The following is a 15,113-nucleotide window of genomic DNA, read 5'->3' on the forward strand; positions in this document are numbered from 1 at the left end:
TGTGATTTGCAAAACGCTTTAAATCTCATTCCTAACAGCTGTCCTGTGAGTTGGCTTGACATTATTGCCCACGTAGGACAAGCAAGAAAATGGAAGCTCTAGAAGGTTAAGTGCTTTGCCCACGGTCGTACAGCAGTTTGATAATGAGCTGGATTCGAAGTCTGAGCCCTAGGGGTCTTGTCTATTGCCCGAGCCGCTGAACTTGGCCTGTGTGGCTAAGTGAATGACGATTATGAAAAGTTAAGACTGTAGAAGACATTTTTTTTCAGGCACTACTTCAAAATGAAAGATATGTATGGGTATCCTGGAGCCTTTTTTCAGCACTCCTGGAAAGTTCAGCAGAAGAGCTTTGCAATTGTGTTTAATTTCGTCTGGGTATGGATGGGCTCCGTGTTCATCTGGGAGGACTTGGAGGTCTAGCTGGGAGGGAACTGGGGGGCAGGAGACAGCCCTTGACGTATCTGCTCTCTGCAGGGAACACCAAGATGAAGAGGAAGGAAGGATATGAAAACTTCCTCTCGTGGGCTCTTCTAGGGCTTTGCATTTTTCACCACTTAAGCCTTCCATTTCTCCTTGAGCGAAGAGAGAACGTACAGGATCGATGGCCTTTGGATAGTAAATACAAAGTTCATACTATCATTTCTGAATGCTTATAAAACTATGGAGAACGTCTCCCATTATTCTCCATCCATCGTGTTTCACTTCTGCTTTGCTGGGGAGGTTTAATAATGCACGCATGTACGCTTCAGTGTAACACGCAGCACTGCATGCGTCTCTTCCGTATAGCAGCCACCTGATAAATATTTATCAATGGTGACAGCACTGTACGGGTCAGTGCCTCCCTCTGAGAACCCAGAGTCTGGGTTCTCCAAATTTAAGTGGGACATAGTCGGTCTGGTGAATCCTGTTTTTGTACTTTTTCTACAAAGGAAATCAGCTCCAAATCTCAAAAATGGTTGTGAATAAACTAGAAAGGGGATATTCTCTTGTGTATAATTAATCAGGAGAGGGAACCTACATTTTAGGGGATTTAATGTTGAAGAAACTCAGGCTGCCTAACATCATACTGGGATCTCCGTCTGTAGCATTAGCTTAGAAACAGACTCCTTAATGACCATGTGGAATTTTTTGCCAAGTGAAGCTTGTTTTCTCCTCATATTCATGCTCCTCTTTGATTAAATGCCAGCTCTCTTTAGTTATGTAGCATCTTTGTGATGTGTTTATCGTAAGAACACGTAGAAAGTAGCTCTGGTCGATTATTTTGAGGCAAGCCCTATCTTTTTCTTTCCATTTCATTTTTAATTTAAAGATTCATAAGCAAGTGTGCTCGGGGCACAAAACAGTTTTCTTTGGGTGTGTGAACTGCTATCTCAAGCAGAATTCTGTGGCAAGAAATAAAAAGGCCCAATGATCAGATTAAATAGATAATTTTAAGAACAGCAGTGCAGCCTGCCTTTTCTACACATTCGAAATGCAACCCTTCTGCTGAGGTGAGATACAAAATGTGCTTGTTTCTTGCAGTCATGGGGGTGATGGTCTTTTTCTGAGTGATCATGTAATTTTTCATACAAACCGAGGACTTTCTGAAAGTGAGTAGATGAGCTCTTATATTATAGCCAGGAAAATAGGCGTTAACTGGACTGTCCTGAGGAAACAGGATGTTTGATGACCCTACCTGTTCCTCTCCAATGATACCAGAAGATGGCTGGTGCTAATTGCAGCTCGAGTTTAATTTACTAGAGACATGGAATGATTTTAAGCCACCCATGGTCTACTCTTAGATGCCCAGAACACAGGTGAAACCCAGCATTGAATGGAAGACCATTTTTGTCACATTTTTCTTTTATTTAGAAAGAGCCTCAACTAATGACGCTTTTCTCCTACTATTTTTTAAAATCTTTCTTCTCACCTTCTCTCTTGAATTCTTACTCTGCTGGAGGAGACTCCCTGTCCCAGGCAGTGTGGACATACTTTTCATGCAGTATCTCATTTAATCCTCAAAACGATCATATGAAATAGAAACGTATATTTGGCCTGCTCTACAGCCAAGGAAACTAAGGCTTAGCATGATTAAAGGGATTGTCTGAACTCTAGTAAGCACTAGCATTGCAGCTCAACCCCAAGAAGTATTTAATGTGTGGTTGTTTCCATGATACGAATCTTAAAATATCACTGGTGCCATCCTTTGGCTTCAGGATCGATGGATTAGAGAGGAATGATCAACAGAATCTGGGTTGTGTTTGTTTAGTGGTGAACTGGACTTGTAAGTTGGGAGGAAGAAAGAGCACCGGGTGAGAACTAAGAGTGACAGTGAAAAGTCTGGTAGGATGTTGGTGCCTTGAAGCAGATAGGTGGCTAAGTAAAAAAAAAAAAAGAATTAAATAAAGCCATTTGCAGCAACATGGATGGACCTAGAGATTATCATACTAAGTGTAGTAAGTCAGACAGAGAAAGACAAATCTCATATGGTACCACTTATATGTGGAATCTAAAAAAAGTGATACAAATTCTATTTACAAACCAAAAATAGACTCAACGGATATACGAAACAAGCTATGGTTATCAAAGGGGAAAGGGGGCAGGAGGATAAATTAGGAGTTTGGGATTAACAGACACACGCTACTGTATATAAAATAGATAAACAGCAAGGACCTACTGTTTAGCACAGGGAACTGTATTCAATTTCTTGTGATAACATATATTGGAAAAGAATCTGAAAAGAAAATACATATTTATGTATGTGTATAACTGAATGACTTTGCTGTACACTGGCAACTAACATTGTAAGTCAACTACACTTCAATTAAAAAAAAAATAAACCAGAAAAAAAAGAGAGAATGGGTGGCTGAAATCTATTAGACCTGTTAGTAACCGAGACATTTGAGAAATGAGGAAAGCCAGCGCAGACACTTTGCATAAACCTACCATCAGAATTCTGCAGATTGGTGTTGGAGTAACTTCTGTGTGTGACCAGTATGTCCCCATCCTGCACCTACTTGTCATATCCATGTGCCTTTAGGAGCCTTCCCTCTTGCATCCATCTCCAACCCTGCCTCCCTGTCAGCCAGGGCTCACATTCACCATGCTCTCCCTTGCTGTACTTGCTTTTACCCTATTCTCACATTTCAAATCAATTAGAAACTTAGGGGGTCAGTTCTTTACTTCAAATCATTGATTGAGTAACCCTGATGTCAGGGCTCAACACCCATGACTGTTCAGTTCAGTGAAATGTGTCCCAGCTTACCTGGCCATGAATCACCTAGAGGTGATCTTTATGCGCTAATTTCCACCACCTTTGCTACCACCTTTCCGGGAAAGTCTGGTATAGACTTTCACTGAGGGTCTATAAATATCCCTCACTGTTTGTATCCACTCATGTGAAATATGGCTCTTGATCTTTAAGTTGTCATCTTCGCTAAATGTTACTTCTTTGGACTGCAGTTATTAACTTAAGTTTAATTATGTCTGATGACTTACTAATGATAAAATGTGCATAAGTTAAAACTGAATTTAGACTAGTTGTTTATTAGCCATAATCATGCTTGAGCAGTTGTTTCTGTTTGCAACAGACACTTTAATTTATTGTTATTTTTCATAGACCTAATGAGGTCGGAAGCCTCACTTACAAAGCCCTACAAGCATTGCTTTAATTGACAATTGAGGCCTTCTGCCAGCAAGAAGGAAGCAGTATCCGCTGGGAATAGCAGAGACGCTGATGTGAACTCCTCCCTGAAATACCCCTTTCTTTCTCTTCATCTTACTGTAAAGTCTCTTTTATGGAAAAATCATGGGTTTTGATATCGATTTAGCTGCTGTTTTAATCCTAGCTAGATGACTTTGTGGAAATTATTTTCCTCTTGTACCCTCTATTTTCTGATCTGCAAAATGGGTATAATAATAATAACAATAGTAATAAGAGCCAATCTCATAAAGTGTTGTAATAATGAGATAGCGTATGCGTAATGCCAAGAAGTGGATGTGACATAGATTAAAGTGATAATTCTGGAATTTCTAACATATTTTACATGCTTATTTAATAGAGTGTTTTCCACCTGCAAAAATGCTGTCTTTGCCTGTCCATATCTCCTTCCCAGAAATCATTTTCTTCTTGTATATTCAGGGGAAAGGGAAGCTTTGTTGGACATCACTTCCTGAGAGCTTCCACTTGGACTTTTGCTCACCTTCTCTTGTCTGAGTTCAAATTATGATGCTGGTGCTGTCAGAGGCATCCATTTCTTTTGTTGCTGGTTACCTCGAATTTATGGAATTATTGTCCTGGTGATACCGAACTGCTACCCATGTGCTGGCTTCAAAATACAGGTTGAGTGAGAAGACCATGGACTTCATCCCAAGTGTAGACACTGCCTATCCTTGAATTTCCCATAACATGAGCTAAATCATGTCTGTTCTGCGTAACTGACTGCTGTAAGTTTGGTCATAATTTGAGGTACTTTCATTTATAGGGAGGGGAAAAATCCTTTAAAACTGAATGCTAAATTCATGAGATTCCAATGTTCAAGGAAAAAGAAACACAAGCATAACCACTTAGAAAGAGAAATTCTTAACAGGTATCTCACAGATCTGGTGGTGTTTCCCTATATTACGATCCTTCCTTGTTTCTCTCTCTCGCTTCAAAGACATAAATATTTCTTTATTTCCATACAGTGCCAACCAGTTTTCTCTCTGGGAAAACCTGACCTCAATTCTAAAAGTTTGTTTGCCTGTAGAATCCAGCCTTCTCAACTTCACCTGAACATGACAATCAATGCAACTCCTTTTCCCAAACTTTGAATTATTTGACCTGGATTTACACTATAAAGCAAATACCTCTATGTGTGTGGTGGTGTGTGTGTGTGTGCACACGCGTGCACATGCGTGTGTGTGTGTGTGTGTGCATGCCTTGTGAAGGGAGAGGCATTGATCCCTGTTCTCTCTCAGGGTGGGGTAAAGTCGACCTTTTCATTTTTCTTATTGTCTTCTATCTTTATTTCTGGTCTCCTAACACTTGGACAAAGCACGCACGCACGCACGCACACACACACACACGCAGAAACCCACATTCATGTACACACCCTAAGGATAAACAATAATTATCAGAGTAAGTACAATGTAATTAGAATTAATTGAAAGTGGGGGAAGATACGTTTTCCTAAAAGCATAATTATTTACCCACAATGTCCCCACCCAAATGAGGATAGCTTGTATATTATTATGCAGAACTGTTTTAATTACACTTTTTTTTAATCTATTTAGCTTTCTTTTCTCTACTCCTTACTGGGCCTTAACTACATTTAGAAAGGGGCTGATTATACCATTCCTCTCCGTCAAATAGTAGCAACTCTCCTTTGACTTTATAAGCATGCCCTGTGGGAAGCAGGTAGCCACTCAAATGGGGTAACTGGGGAAAATTTAATGAAGGAACTGTTACAGAGGAGTGGACAGGGTTAATGTAAACAAACAGTGGGGCCTGGCTAGTGATGGTCCAGAGCCTGAAAGTTGACAGAGATGGGAGCAGTTAATACAACCAGAGAAAGTGGCTGTAGGACAGTGGCACTCGGTACAAACTGTGGCTTTGGAAACCAAGGGAACCAATTTTGAGTAGATTGCGAGGATGAAATCTGGTGGAATAAATACCCTCATCTCTCTCTCTTCCTTTGTTAACTTTTTTTCCTTCCATTGTGTGCCCCAAAACACCTTTGGCCAAAGCCAGCCAGAAGCCAATGGACAAGGCTGCCACTAATAAATATCTTATATGGTCAGATCTCTGGGTATAAAGCAGGTTAAAGAAAGGCGGAAAAAAAAAAGGAGCAGATGGTAAAGATCTCCTTAACTCATAGTTCAAGGTTATAAAAGTGGGTTGATCTCCCCTTCTCATAATCACATTAAAATGGTAGAAATTAATTTTAGAAGCCCCAATTCCTAATCAAAAACAAAAGAAGAGGCTGGTCCATGGATGAGAGATCTCAACTCGTTTATGGTAGAGTCAGTGGACAAAGACTGAAAGATGGAGAAACTGAGGGTGCGGCGCAGGGAGCAGGAAGTGGGTGGCGAGAGATGAGGAAGCTTGTCTCCCCAGGAATGCTCTTTAGAACCATGGTGGCTGGTCTGATGGAGGGCGGGAGTGAGGAGTGGGATGGAAAAAATGTATACAGGTTATTTAAAGTCTGTAAATAACCAGGAGAGGCATAAAAATAGTGATATAGTTGTAAAACGTTGAAAGGTGGTGCAAAATAAATACTCAGCCGTTATAGCGGAAGTTCGATAGATAATGTCGAATGTTAATAAATCAGGAAGAAATGACATAAATGTATTACTTATCGATTTGGAGGTAACCACAGAAGAACTAAATGCACAAAGAGTTCAGAATGTTCTGGGAGGAGGAGGACAGGGAATGGGCTGTAGGTCAGTTGATTCTCACTGTAGGAAGTCTTTCTGCACTAAAAATTGTTTAAAAACAGTGTGAATATAGAATTTTCATAGAAGTGCCCCTTTTTTCCCCTTTTGTTTTGCTCCACTTAGTTTGCTGGATTTCTAGAAATTTTCCTCTTCATACGGGTAGGTCCATTATGTGTCTCAAAACTAAAAACTAATTCAGTTTTCTCCTGTGCTTCTTTCTCTCCACATTCCTTACAGCCCTCTCTGTGCTCGTCCCCAGCCCCCAGAAGTGCGCTGGCACGAGCCTTATACACAACTCTGCCCCCGAACGCGGTGTCTTTCTCTGTGAAGCCCACAAACCCTTCCATCTCAGTGCCTTTTCTCAAACTATTTCCTTGACCTGAAATGGCTTCAGCCTTTAAAAAAAAAAGAAACCGCCCTATTCAGCCTTCAAGTCCCAGAATAAAATCTGCCTTCTCCAGGAACTGTCTTTGGTTTCCAGAGTTAAAAGTGATTACGCTGTCTTCTGTCCTCTCCCAATACTGCACCAATGTCCGACGATTCTTACTCTGTAGGGTCTCATAACTAGTTGTGTAGCTGTCTAACGCCTCTTCTTTCTGTGTAGTTGTAAGTTCCAGAATTTGTATCTGTGTATCAAGTGCAGTATCTTATGCATAACGATTCAAATAGTTGCAAAGCACCATGGTGGGTTTCTGTTGTTCTGGTTGACTCCGAAGGATCTAAGATGATGAAGTGAACCGCCTCCGTGTTAAAGTGAACACCAGCTGTCCTTAGGTTGAGGTGCCTATTGACACTTGTGCTGCTCAGCAAAATCACCAAGTAGACAACGTTTTGTCCTGTCTTCATCGTGGTGCCTCTTCTCTAAATGCCAGTTAGACACATATTACCTCCGGTTATGAGGAATGAGACATTTAATAAGCTAATCCCCATAAATAAATATGATACTAATGTATTAATTTTAATAAGAGTGTTTGCATAATAAAAAGTAGCCTGAAGAAGAAAGTGACTTACCTGAGGGGGAGAATTGCTAATAGTTAAACTTCAGGCCCCTGAGCTGTTATTTTGAGATCAAACTGGCTTTTTGGAGCCTCTCAGACTACGCCATAGAACTTTTATGGCATAGGTAATATAGACTCTGATTAATTTAAAATATATTAAGGCAGTGGGATTAATAGATAAGCATTACCATATGTGAAATAAACAACAAGGACCTACTGTACAGTCCAGGGAACTATATTCAATTTCTTGTAATGAGCTGTGTGTAATGGAAAAGAATCTGAAAAATATATGTGTGTATGTGTATAACTGAATTGCTTTGCTGTACACATGAAACTAACACTGTGAATCGACTACACCTCAATAAAAAATAAGAATTAAAATATATTAAGCCAGTGGGAAACAGTCTTTGCATGTTAGAGCACGTAGGTTTGAAATCACAATTATTAAGTGTGGTGTGTCTTTCTCACGGAAGTGAGATTGAGTCCTAATCCCTGGACTTTGCTTGTTAGTCTCATTCCCCAGGTAGCTTTCCCACCTACTCTTAGTTCTTCTATTCTTTTTTTTTTCTTTTTTCAATTGCTCCCTCGCCCTGGATTTTTCTCTGCCTTCACGTAAAAGAGCACTATAATTTTATTTTTCCTTTACTTTAGGAAATGCCACCATAAAACAGTCTCGATACAGGATTATCATCCAAGAAGCAGCCAACGGAGGCCAAGAATGCCCAGATACCTTATTCGAAGAGCGAGAGTGTGAAGATGTCTCGTTGTGCCCCGTGTATCGGTAATTAATCACCTTTTAAAATAATCCTTAGACCTCAGCATAGCTCATGACCTATTTTCTTTCACACAAGATATGGTTACTATATGAAATATTCATAGTGAGAAATAAAAAGAGGTAATCTTGTTTATTGTCAAGTACCTCACTGTTTCCCCCTCTTATCTTGAATGTATTTTGAGAGAGTAAAGACTATGAAAGTCTAATTAACAGGAAAAAAAAAAAAACCAAAACCATGGTTTGACTGTAATTGAGCTGCTGGAGTTCTGCCACCAGGCAATTAATTTTCAGGATCAGAATCCAGAGAGATTCAGGATGAGGTCCTTACCTGGAAAACACACACATGCACGCACGCACATGCACGCACACACACACACACTCCTTACCTCATTCTGTTGTTCTCATCCTAAAGCTTTTAATCAAGAACCAAGGACAGATTTGAACTTCTTTAATAATTGCTTATTTTAATTCAAAAATGGTTTTGGTTCTCAATTTTAATCATGCACATATTTTAAGAAATCTTAGAAAAAAAAGTTTAAGTTATGGATAATATATTTTTTTAGAAAAGAAGATGAGTAGTTTTTAAAATACATATGTTCCCTTTTGGCAAGTTGGTGATTATTATTTATAAACACAGTACCTTTGTGTGCTTTGTCATTAACTTCCATTCTTTCAACATTGGATTGAAACATCACTTTAAAGTACTTTTGGATTAAATTTAATCACTACTGGGATTTGCTGATTTCAAAAATGTCTAATGTTTCTCCTGATTATTTGAGAAACTGTATGTTAAAGCTGTGGAATTCAAGGGCTAATTTACTCAGCTAATTTACTTTTGGTTTTTCGGGGTTTTTTTTTTTCCAAGAAGAATTTCCGTCAACTAAAGTTTAGAATGTCATTGAAGATGTCCAAATTATTATCAGTTTCATCCTTCTTTCCTCCCATTGTTTCTATATGATGACCAGTTTGTAGAGGAGTTGAACAAACCCTGGAATAAACCCAGACGACCAGTTTTTCCATCAACCACAGGGCCATTGTAAGAAGACTGTCAGTATCCACCTTTTTGTGCCACATGTAAATAATGGAAACTTGCGAGCCCAGCAGAATAGCTCTCAGGGAAAGTAACCCGTTGAAAACATTTAGTCAAATCAAATATTATTAGACTTTTTTTTATGAACACAGTGCCATTATAATCAGAGAAAATCCTAGAAACTGTTTGTGGGCTCTTTCTGTTGTCTACTCTCTTTACTCTCCGGTTGTACTTCAATTTAACCATTCATGTTTGAAATAGTTTCCCCTAGTGATCTCTTGCCATTTTTCCCAGAGATCAGTTCCACTGTGCGTGGACTGGAGCATTGTATCGTTTCTCCAGATGTGTTTAGTATGTGTCCAAGTTGTCAGCACGATTCTCTGCCCTTTAGTAAAGCGTGCTTACGTTCTGAGCAATACGGTGCCAAGTTAGATTTTGCTTTCCCCTCATGGTATGTTAGGAAGGCAAGTTAATGTAAACCTTTATCATTTTCTTCTGATTCGTCTCTCTTACTCCCTTAAAGTGAGATAGTCAGAGGTTTACTGAGCTAAAGCTGAATCCAAATGTCTACAGAAATTTTCCTTTGAATGTGAGCACTTCCCAGCATGTAAAGTTAGTAAGTGCTGGGGAGGAGAAGTTTCCCCCTCTACCCCGACTTGAGTTCTTGTGGTTGGACTAATAATAACATTGACATGAGACAGATTAGCAAGAGAAAAAGAAACATTTTAATTCATGTGCATGGAGATCTCAGCGATATCAGACCTAAGGAGTGGCCAAACCAGGCAGCTTTTATACTCCTTAGACAAAGAGACAATAAATTTGTGAAGAATTGACAAGACAAAGAAATGTAGGTTTTGGGTGCTCAATCTGTGAAGAATCTAAACAGAGTTTGGGCTTAGGGTGGTAAATTAAATAAGTAACAAGGTTGGTTTGTATAGTCCCCAATACCCCAGCTCTGGCAATGAGGTGTCCTTCTTCCTCCAGGTGCAGGGAGGGCACCTTTCATGTGGGCGATTTATTTCCTGCTTTCAGGGAGACAGAAAGGAAGGTCAGGGTGTCCCTCTTGCACTGGTCATTTCTTAAATAACTTTAATTCAGAATAATCAGTGTGCAGTTGAAGCACATTTCGGGGTGGCTTAGCCTGCACCCTAACATAAGCAAAAGGGAAGACACCGTGTAGCCCTGTATAGACTGGGCATGAAGGTGTCGCCAGGAGGCTGTGGCTGAGCGTCTGGGGACTTAGGACTGACAGCTGGCCGGCCCTGACTCGTGCAGTCTCAGGCATGTCACTTCACCTCTTTGAGCCCAGTCTTACTCTAAAACTGTGAGTCTAGCAGGAGAGTCCTGAAAATTTCTTCCTTCTATTTCAATCTCTGCAGCGCACTTCACTAGAATGAATTCCTTGGTCTCACTTCGGTCTAAGAAAGCCTTTTGTGAACTTGAGGGATCTGAATGAATGAAAAGTTGAAAAGCCGGATTAAACCACTTTACCAGTGCAGTTTCTGTGTTTTGGAATTATACTTAATGAGTCTATGCATCTACAAAGGAAACATGTAACTACTTGAAATTAATAGGTGGTTTCCTTAAATGTGACAGGTTTTTCTATTTGGCTGTTTTCCTGATTTCACCCCAATTCTTCACAATATGGAGGCCATTTGAATGAGATCAGTGATACCTTTTGTTTTTCACTTTTACATTTTAATGTACTTTGCTTGGTTCTGCAAGATGATCTGTATCTGCTGCCACTGCCTCACTTATCTCCAATTGTCCAAGAAACCTGAGACTCAATCTAAGTGGGGCAGAAGTGGTGGTGAGCGCTGATGTTAATGACTGGCTCTGCCAAGCGATCTCCATGTCTTGTGTGAAGCTACATTCACATAACTAAGAGGGGCCTTTAAGTTGACTTTTCCTGAGCAAAGGAATCCTGCTCCGTGCTCTAGTATACGTTGTTTTTCTTTTGCTGAGACTTCTTTTTTAAAACACATAATGCATAATTTACCATCTTAACCATTTTCAAGTATCCAATGCAGTAGTGTTAATTGTATGCACAATGATAATCAAAAGGTCTCTAGATTTTTTTTCATCTGGCAAAACTGGTCAATAATATTTTTACTTCATGTTTCTGTTCATTTTTTGAAGTTGCATTTCTTACGAGAGGTATTGGCTTGTGTGAAAAAAGTATAAAAATGTCCTTAGTGAAAGAGTAGAATCTGTCCTTACATTTAAGGTGCAAGTTTTCTGAAACATTCTGAAGACACAGGTTTAAGGGCACAGGTCATAGTCTGTCCTGTGGGTCATAAAAATAGAGAATTTTGTTGGCCTTAAAAACAAATACTGGAAAACCAGAAGGCTTCCTTAGACACTGTTTCCTCTGTGGAATAGAAACATGGGTAATTCCTCAGAGACAGATCCATTCCTCTTCCCCGAGATGAGCTATTGCATAAGATAGGTCCCCATGGTTCCCCACTGCCCTTTGACTGGATAATCTGTTGAGATATTTGAGTTACCCCAAAGTCCTAGGCAACACCTTATGAAGCATTTAAAGCAAAAGATCAAGTGTGAAGGTTTGCACCCCAAATTTTCAGATGTTCAAACCTTGATTCTCTCGTGCTCCAGTGAGACATAGGGATTTTCTCTCTTTTATTTTCTTTTATTGTTTTTCTTTAGACGGTGTTAAGTTCATAAAGAGCTAAGCCCTCTAGATTTGATCTGTGTGTCAAATGTTTTTTATGATCACTTTGCTACGTGAACTAAGATGTGTGTGCAAAATATCCACATTAAAAAAAAATGGATTGACTGCATCAACCATGGATCTGGGGCAGAGGGTCCTACTGCCATCCCTAGTGTGTGCCAGCACTTCCTTTTGTGTCCATTTTTATAGATTTGGTTTCAAATCCATCTTTACTGAAGTTCACTCTTTATGCTTTCGGATTTCCAGTTCATCTGTTTCAAGTCTTTCTTTGATATGTTTGTCCTGGTGAAATGTCTAGTCTGTTGTTCTTTGTAATCACAGGTGGAAGCCACAGAAATGGAGCTCCTGTATCTTAGTGCCCGAGTCTGTCAGGCAGGGGATAATGGGCACCAGCGAAGCCTGCGGAAAGGGGGTACAAACCAGAGGTAAGGGAACTTTAAAATGGTTTTTCTCTTCAAAGGTAAGTCAACATTATGTTGTTCTTATAAACTGTTGCTCTATTTTTCTGGTTGGTTAAGTTGTGATATTATTGGGTTGGATTATTTATATATACTCGTGTTTGAATTTAAGTTTGGCATTAGTAAATGCTGCTATTAGACCATCTTTTCACCATAACTCGCTAGTGCACATAAGGACTAATGCAGTGGAAGCAGATATTTGTTCTCAGCCATTAGCACATTCTGATGCTGATGTTCCAGTTGCATGTCGAATATTAGGTGAGGAATGAAGGAAATGTCAAGATTGGACCCAGTAATGTATATTGTACTTCTTAGGTGCTTCTTAAATATTGGTTGAATGAACTAATTAATCATAATAATCATGACTTAAACCTGATTGTTATAGAGGTACTTACTGTGTGTTTTGCATGTAACATGCGTACAAAGGAACTATTAAAATTTCTGGAAGGCATTGTGAAAAGGCTTCTGGATCTGGGTAGACTTGCCATTTATCATCCATGTGTAGAAGGTGTGGCATATCAAAACCTCTGAAAAGCACTCAGAGACTCATCAGATAGCTCACTTTTCTGTTTCATTCATACCAGTGATATGAGGCTTGATAAGAAGTGCTTTCTTTCTAAAATCCAATACTCTGCTGCTAAAGGGATATATGTAGCAAAATCAGACCTTGTAGGACCAACTGCATACCACCAGTCTCGTAAGTCTCCTAAAAGGCATGTTTAGAATTGTTCCCTTCCTGTTGCATAGGTCATTGTGTTAGTTAGATTCAGTTACCCCAACCAGCACTGTAACTCCTTTCCTTGTTGGTTCAGAGACATGAGGAGCCCGACATGGGTGGGTGACAGTTTTAACTTCCAGTTCAGTGGAATCGTTGTTGTGTTTTAGTGGAAGCGTTCCTTCTAATGGAAAGAAGACCCATAGGGTAGCAGAGCCTAAGATCGCGGAGAAACAGGAAGCAGAAATCTTACGAGTGGGTCACTAGCGGTAATAGTGAGTTGTGCCATTCTCATTCCCACCCCTGGGCTCCTGGACCTGTGAATCCTGGCTCTGGGAGAAAATAATACACCATATATTGGATGCTTCTGGAAAACTTCTCCCCAGCCCCGCAAGGTATTGCCACCTAACCAGTGTTGAAATGAGTCTCCAAAAACCTTTTAACCATTATCTCCAGTCAGCTACTTCAAGATGCAGTGAATTCCATGAGCCTGGGCCCACTGCCGCACCTCACTTGCTGTGAAGTGAGTTCCTTGATCAGAAGCAACGTGGTGAGGAATGCCATGACCGTAGATAAGCATTACGGAAGTCCGTGGGTAGTAGTAGTTTTGGCAGAAGCACTGCGTGCAGGAAAGGCAAATTTTTACCCTATTTGAGTAAGTACCTATTCTGGTAAGAACAGGACACGGCACCTTCTATGAGGGAAATTGTATAACGTAATCAACCTGCCACCATGTAGCTGGCTGATCACCTTGGGGAACGGTGCCATCTTGAGGACTCAGCATTGGCCCCTGCTGCGCAGACTGGGTGCTCAGATGTGGCTGTGGCCGAGTCTCCCTGGTGAATGGAAGTCAGTGATACTGAACCCATGCCTAACCTTCATTTCTACCACCAGGGCCACTTTGTTCGTGAGCTCGCTGGACGATGGCATAGCTGAGGACAGAGGCTGACTGCTATCCGCAGCCTGGGTTGTCCTATCCACTTGATTATTAAAATCTTCATCAATTGAGGTCACCCTTTGGGGAGCATTCACGTGGCACACAGATATTTTTCACATTTTTGCCTGTTCGGAGAAGTCCGTCCAGCTACCACTTTCCTAAATTTCCTTGCCATCAATTTTCTAATTATGTTCCTTCTCAGTCCCTGACCAACCAGCAGAATCATTGGCCACAGCCTGCGGATAGGTGCGTAACCATACATGTGACCATTTCTCCCTGCAGGCAAAGTGAACAGCCAGGTACACTGCTTCAAGTCCCGCCCACTGGGGAGACTTCCCTTCACCTCCGTCTCTCAGGGATGTCTCAGAAAGGGGCCCTAGTGCCGCAGCTGTCCATTTGGGGGTTGCGCCGACATGTCACGCAGCACCGTCTGTAAACCAGGCCCACGTCTTCTTTTCCTGTGTCAGCTGAAGGTAGGAAACTCCCTGTGAGGACGCAGGTGCAGCTGGGAACAGAGAAGGCAGCTGGGCCACTCCTTCCTGTAACTTACTGTGCCTTCAGGGCCTCCATGGGTCGGAACACGTACATACCACTTCCATCTGATGCTGGAGTGCTGTTGTGGGTGCCCCACCTTATGACTTGATGGGTCAGGTAACACCCAGTTCGTGACGGGCAGCTCAGGTTGCCTGGTAAGTCTAGTGGCCCACGGCTCAGCGTTCAGTCTCTACTGACTCCCAGTAGCCAAAAGCTGTTTCTCAGGTGGAAACTAGCTGTCTGCAGAGGACGGTGGGGGGTTGCTCCTCAGTCCAAGGACCTGCAGTCCACCTGTGGGCACCTGCCAAAGGCCCCAAACAGCACCATGTCCACCTGGCACTCCAGGCACCACTGGCTCTGCTGGACCCCGTGGTCCGAGCGGCAGAGCAGCCTGTGCTAGACCTGTTCCAGACCCTTTTCTTGTTTAGGGTCCTGCTCAAAACCAACAGCTTTTCAGATCCCTTGGCAAACGGGCTGGAATAACACACCCAGATGAGGACTGTATTGCCTCCAAAATCTGCAAAGGCACATCTGATAGAGGCTGTGTCTCTGTTTCGGTTGTAGGAGGGTCCAGGAGT

The 15,113-nt window shown here is 41.2% G+C and overlaps 1 protein-coding gene across 6 annotated transcripts in view; it reads left to right on the forward strand.

Annotated features, from left to right (window-relative positions):
• The window catches only part of THSD7B (thrombospondin type 1 domain containing 7B), a 760,456-nt gene that overhangs the window by 439,403 nt on the left and 305,940 nt on the right, over positions 1 to 15,113 (forward strand). For all 6 annotated transcript variants that reach the window (XR_012072540.1, XM_072960903.1, XM_015243953.3 and 3 more), the window contains 2 exons: positions 8,046 to 8,175; positions 12,213 to 12,316. Coding sequence is in view for 5 of the 6 variants with exons in the window: in XM_072960903.1 (XP_072817004.1) it covers positions 8,046 to 8,175; positions 12,213 to 12,316 (234 nt within the window). In the remaining variant the exon portion in view is untranslated. The remainder of the gene's footprint in view (positions 1 to 8,045; positions 8,176 to 12,212; positions 12,317 to 15,113) is intronic.

The sequence above is a fragment of the Vicugna pacos genome, chromosome 5 (assembly GCF_048564905.1).
Source record: "Vicugna pacos chromosome 5, VicPac4, whole genome shotgun sequence".
NCBI classification, from domain to species: domain Eukaryota; kingdom Metazoa; phylum Chordata; class Mammalia; order Artiodactyla; family Camelidae; genus Vicugna; species Vicugna pacos.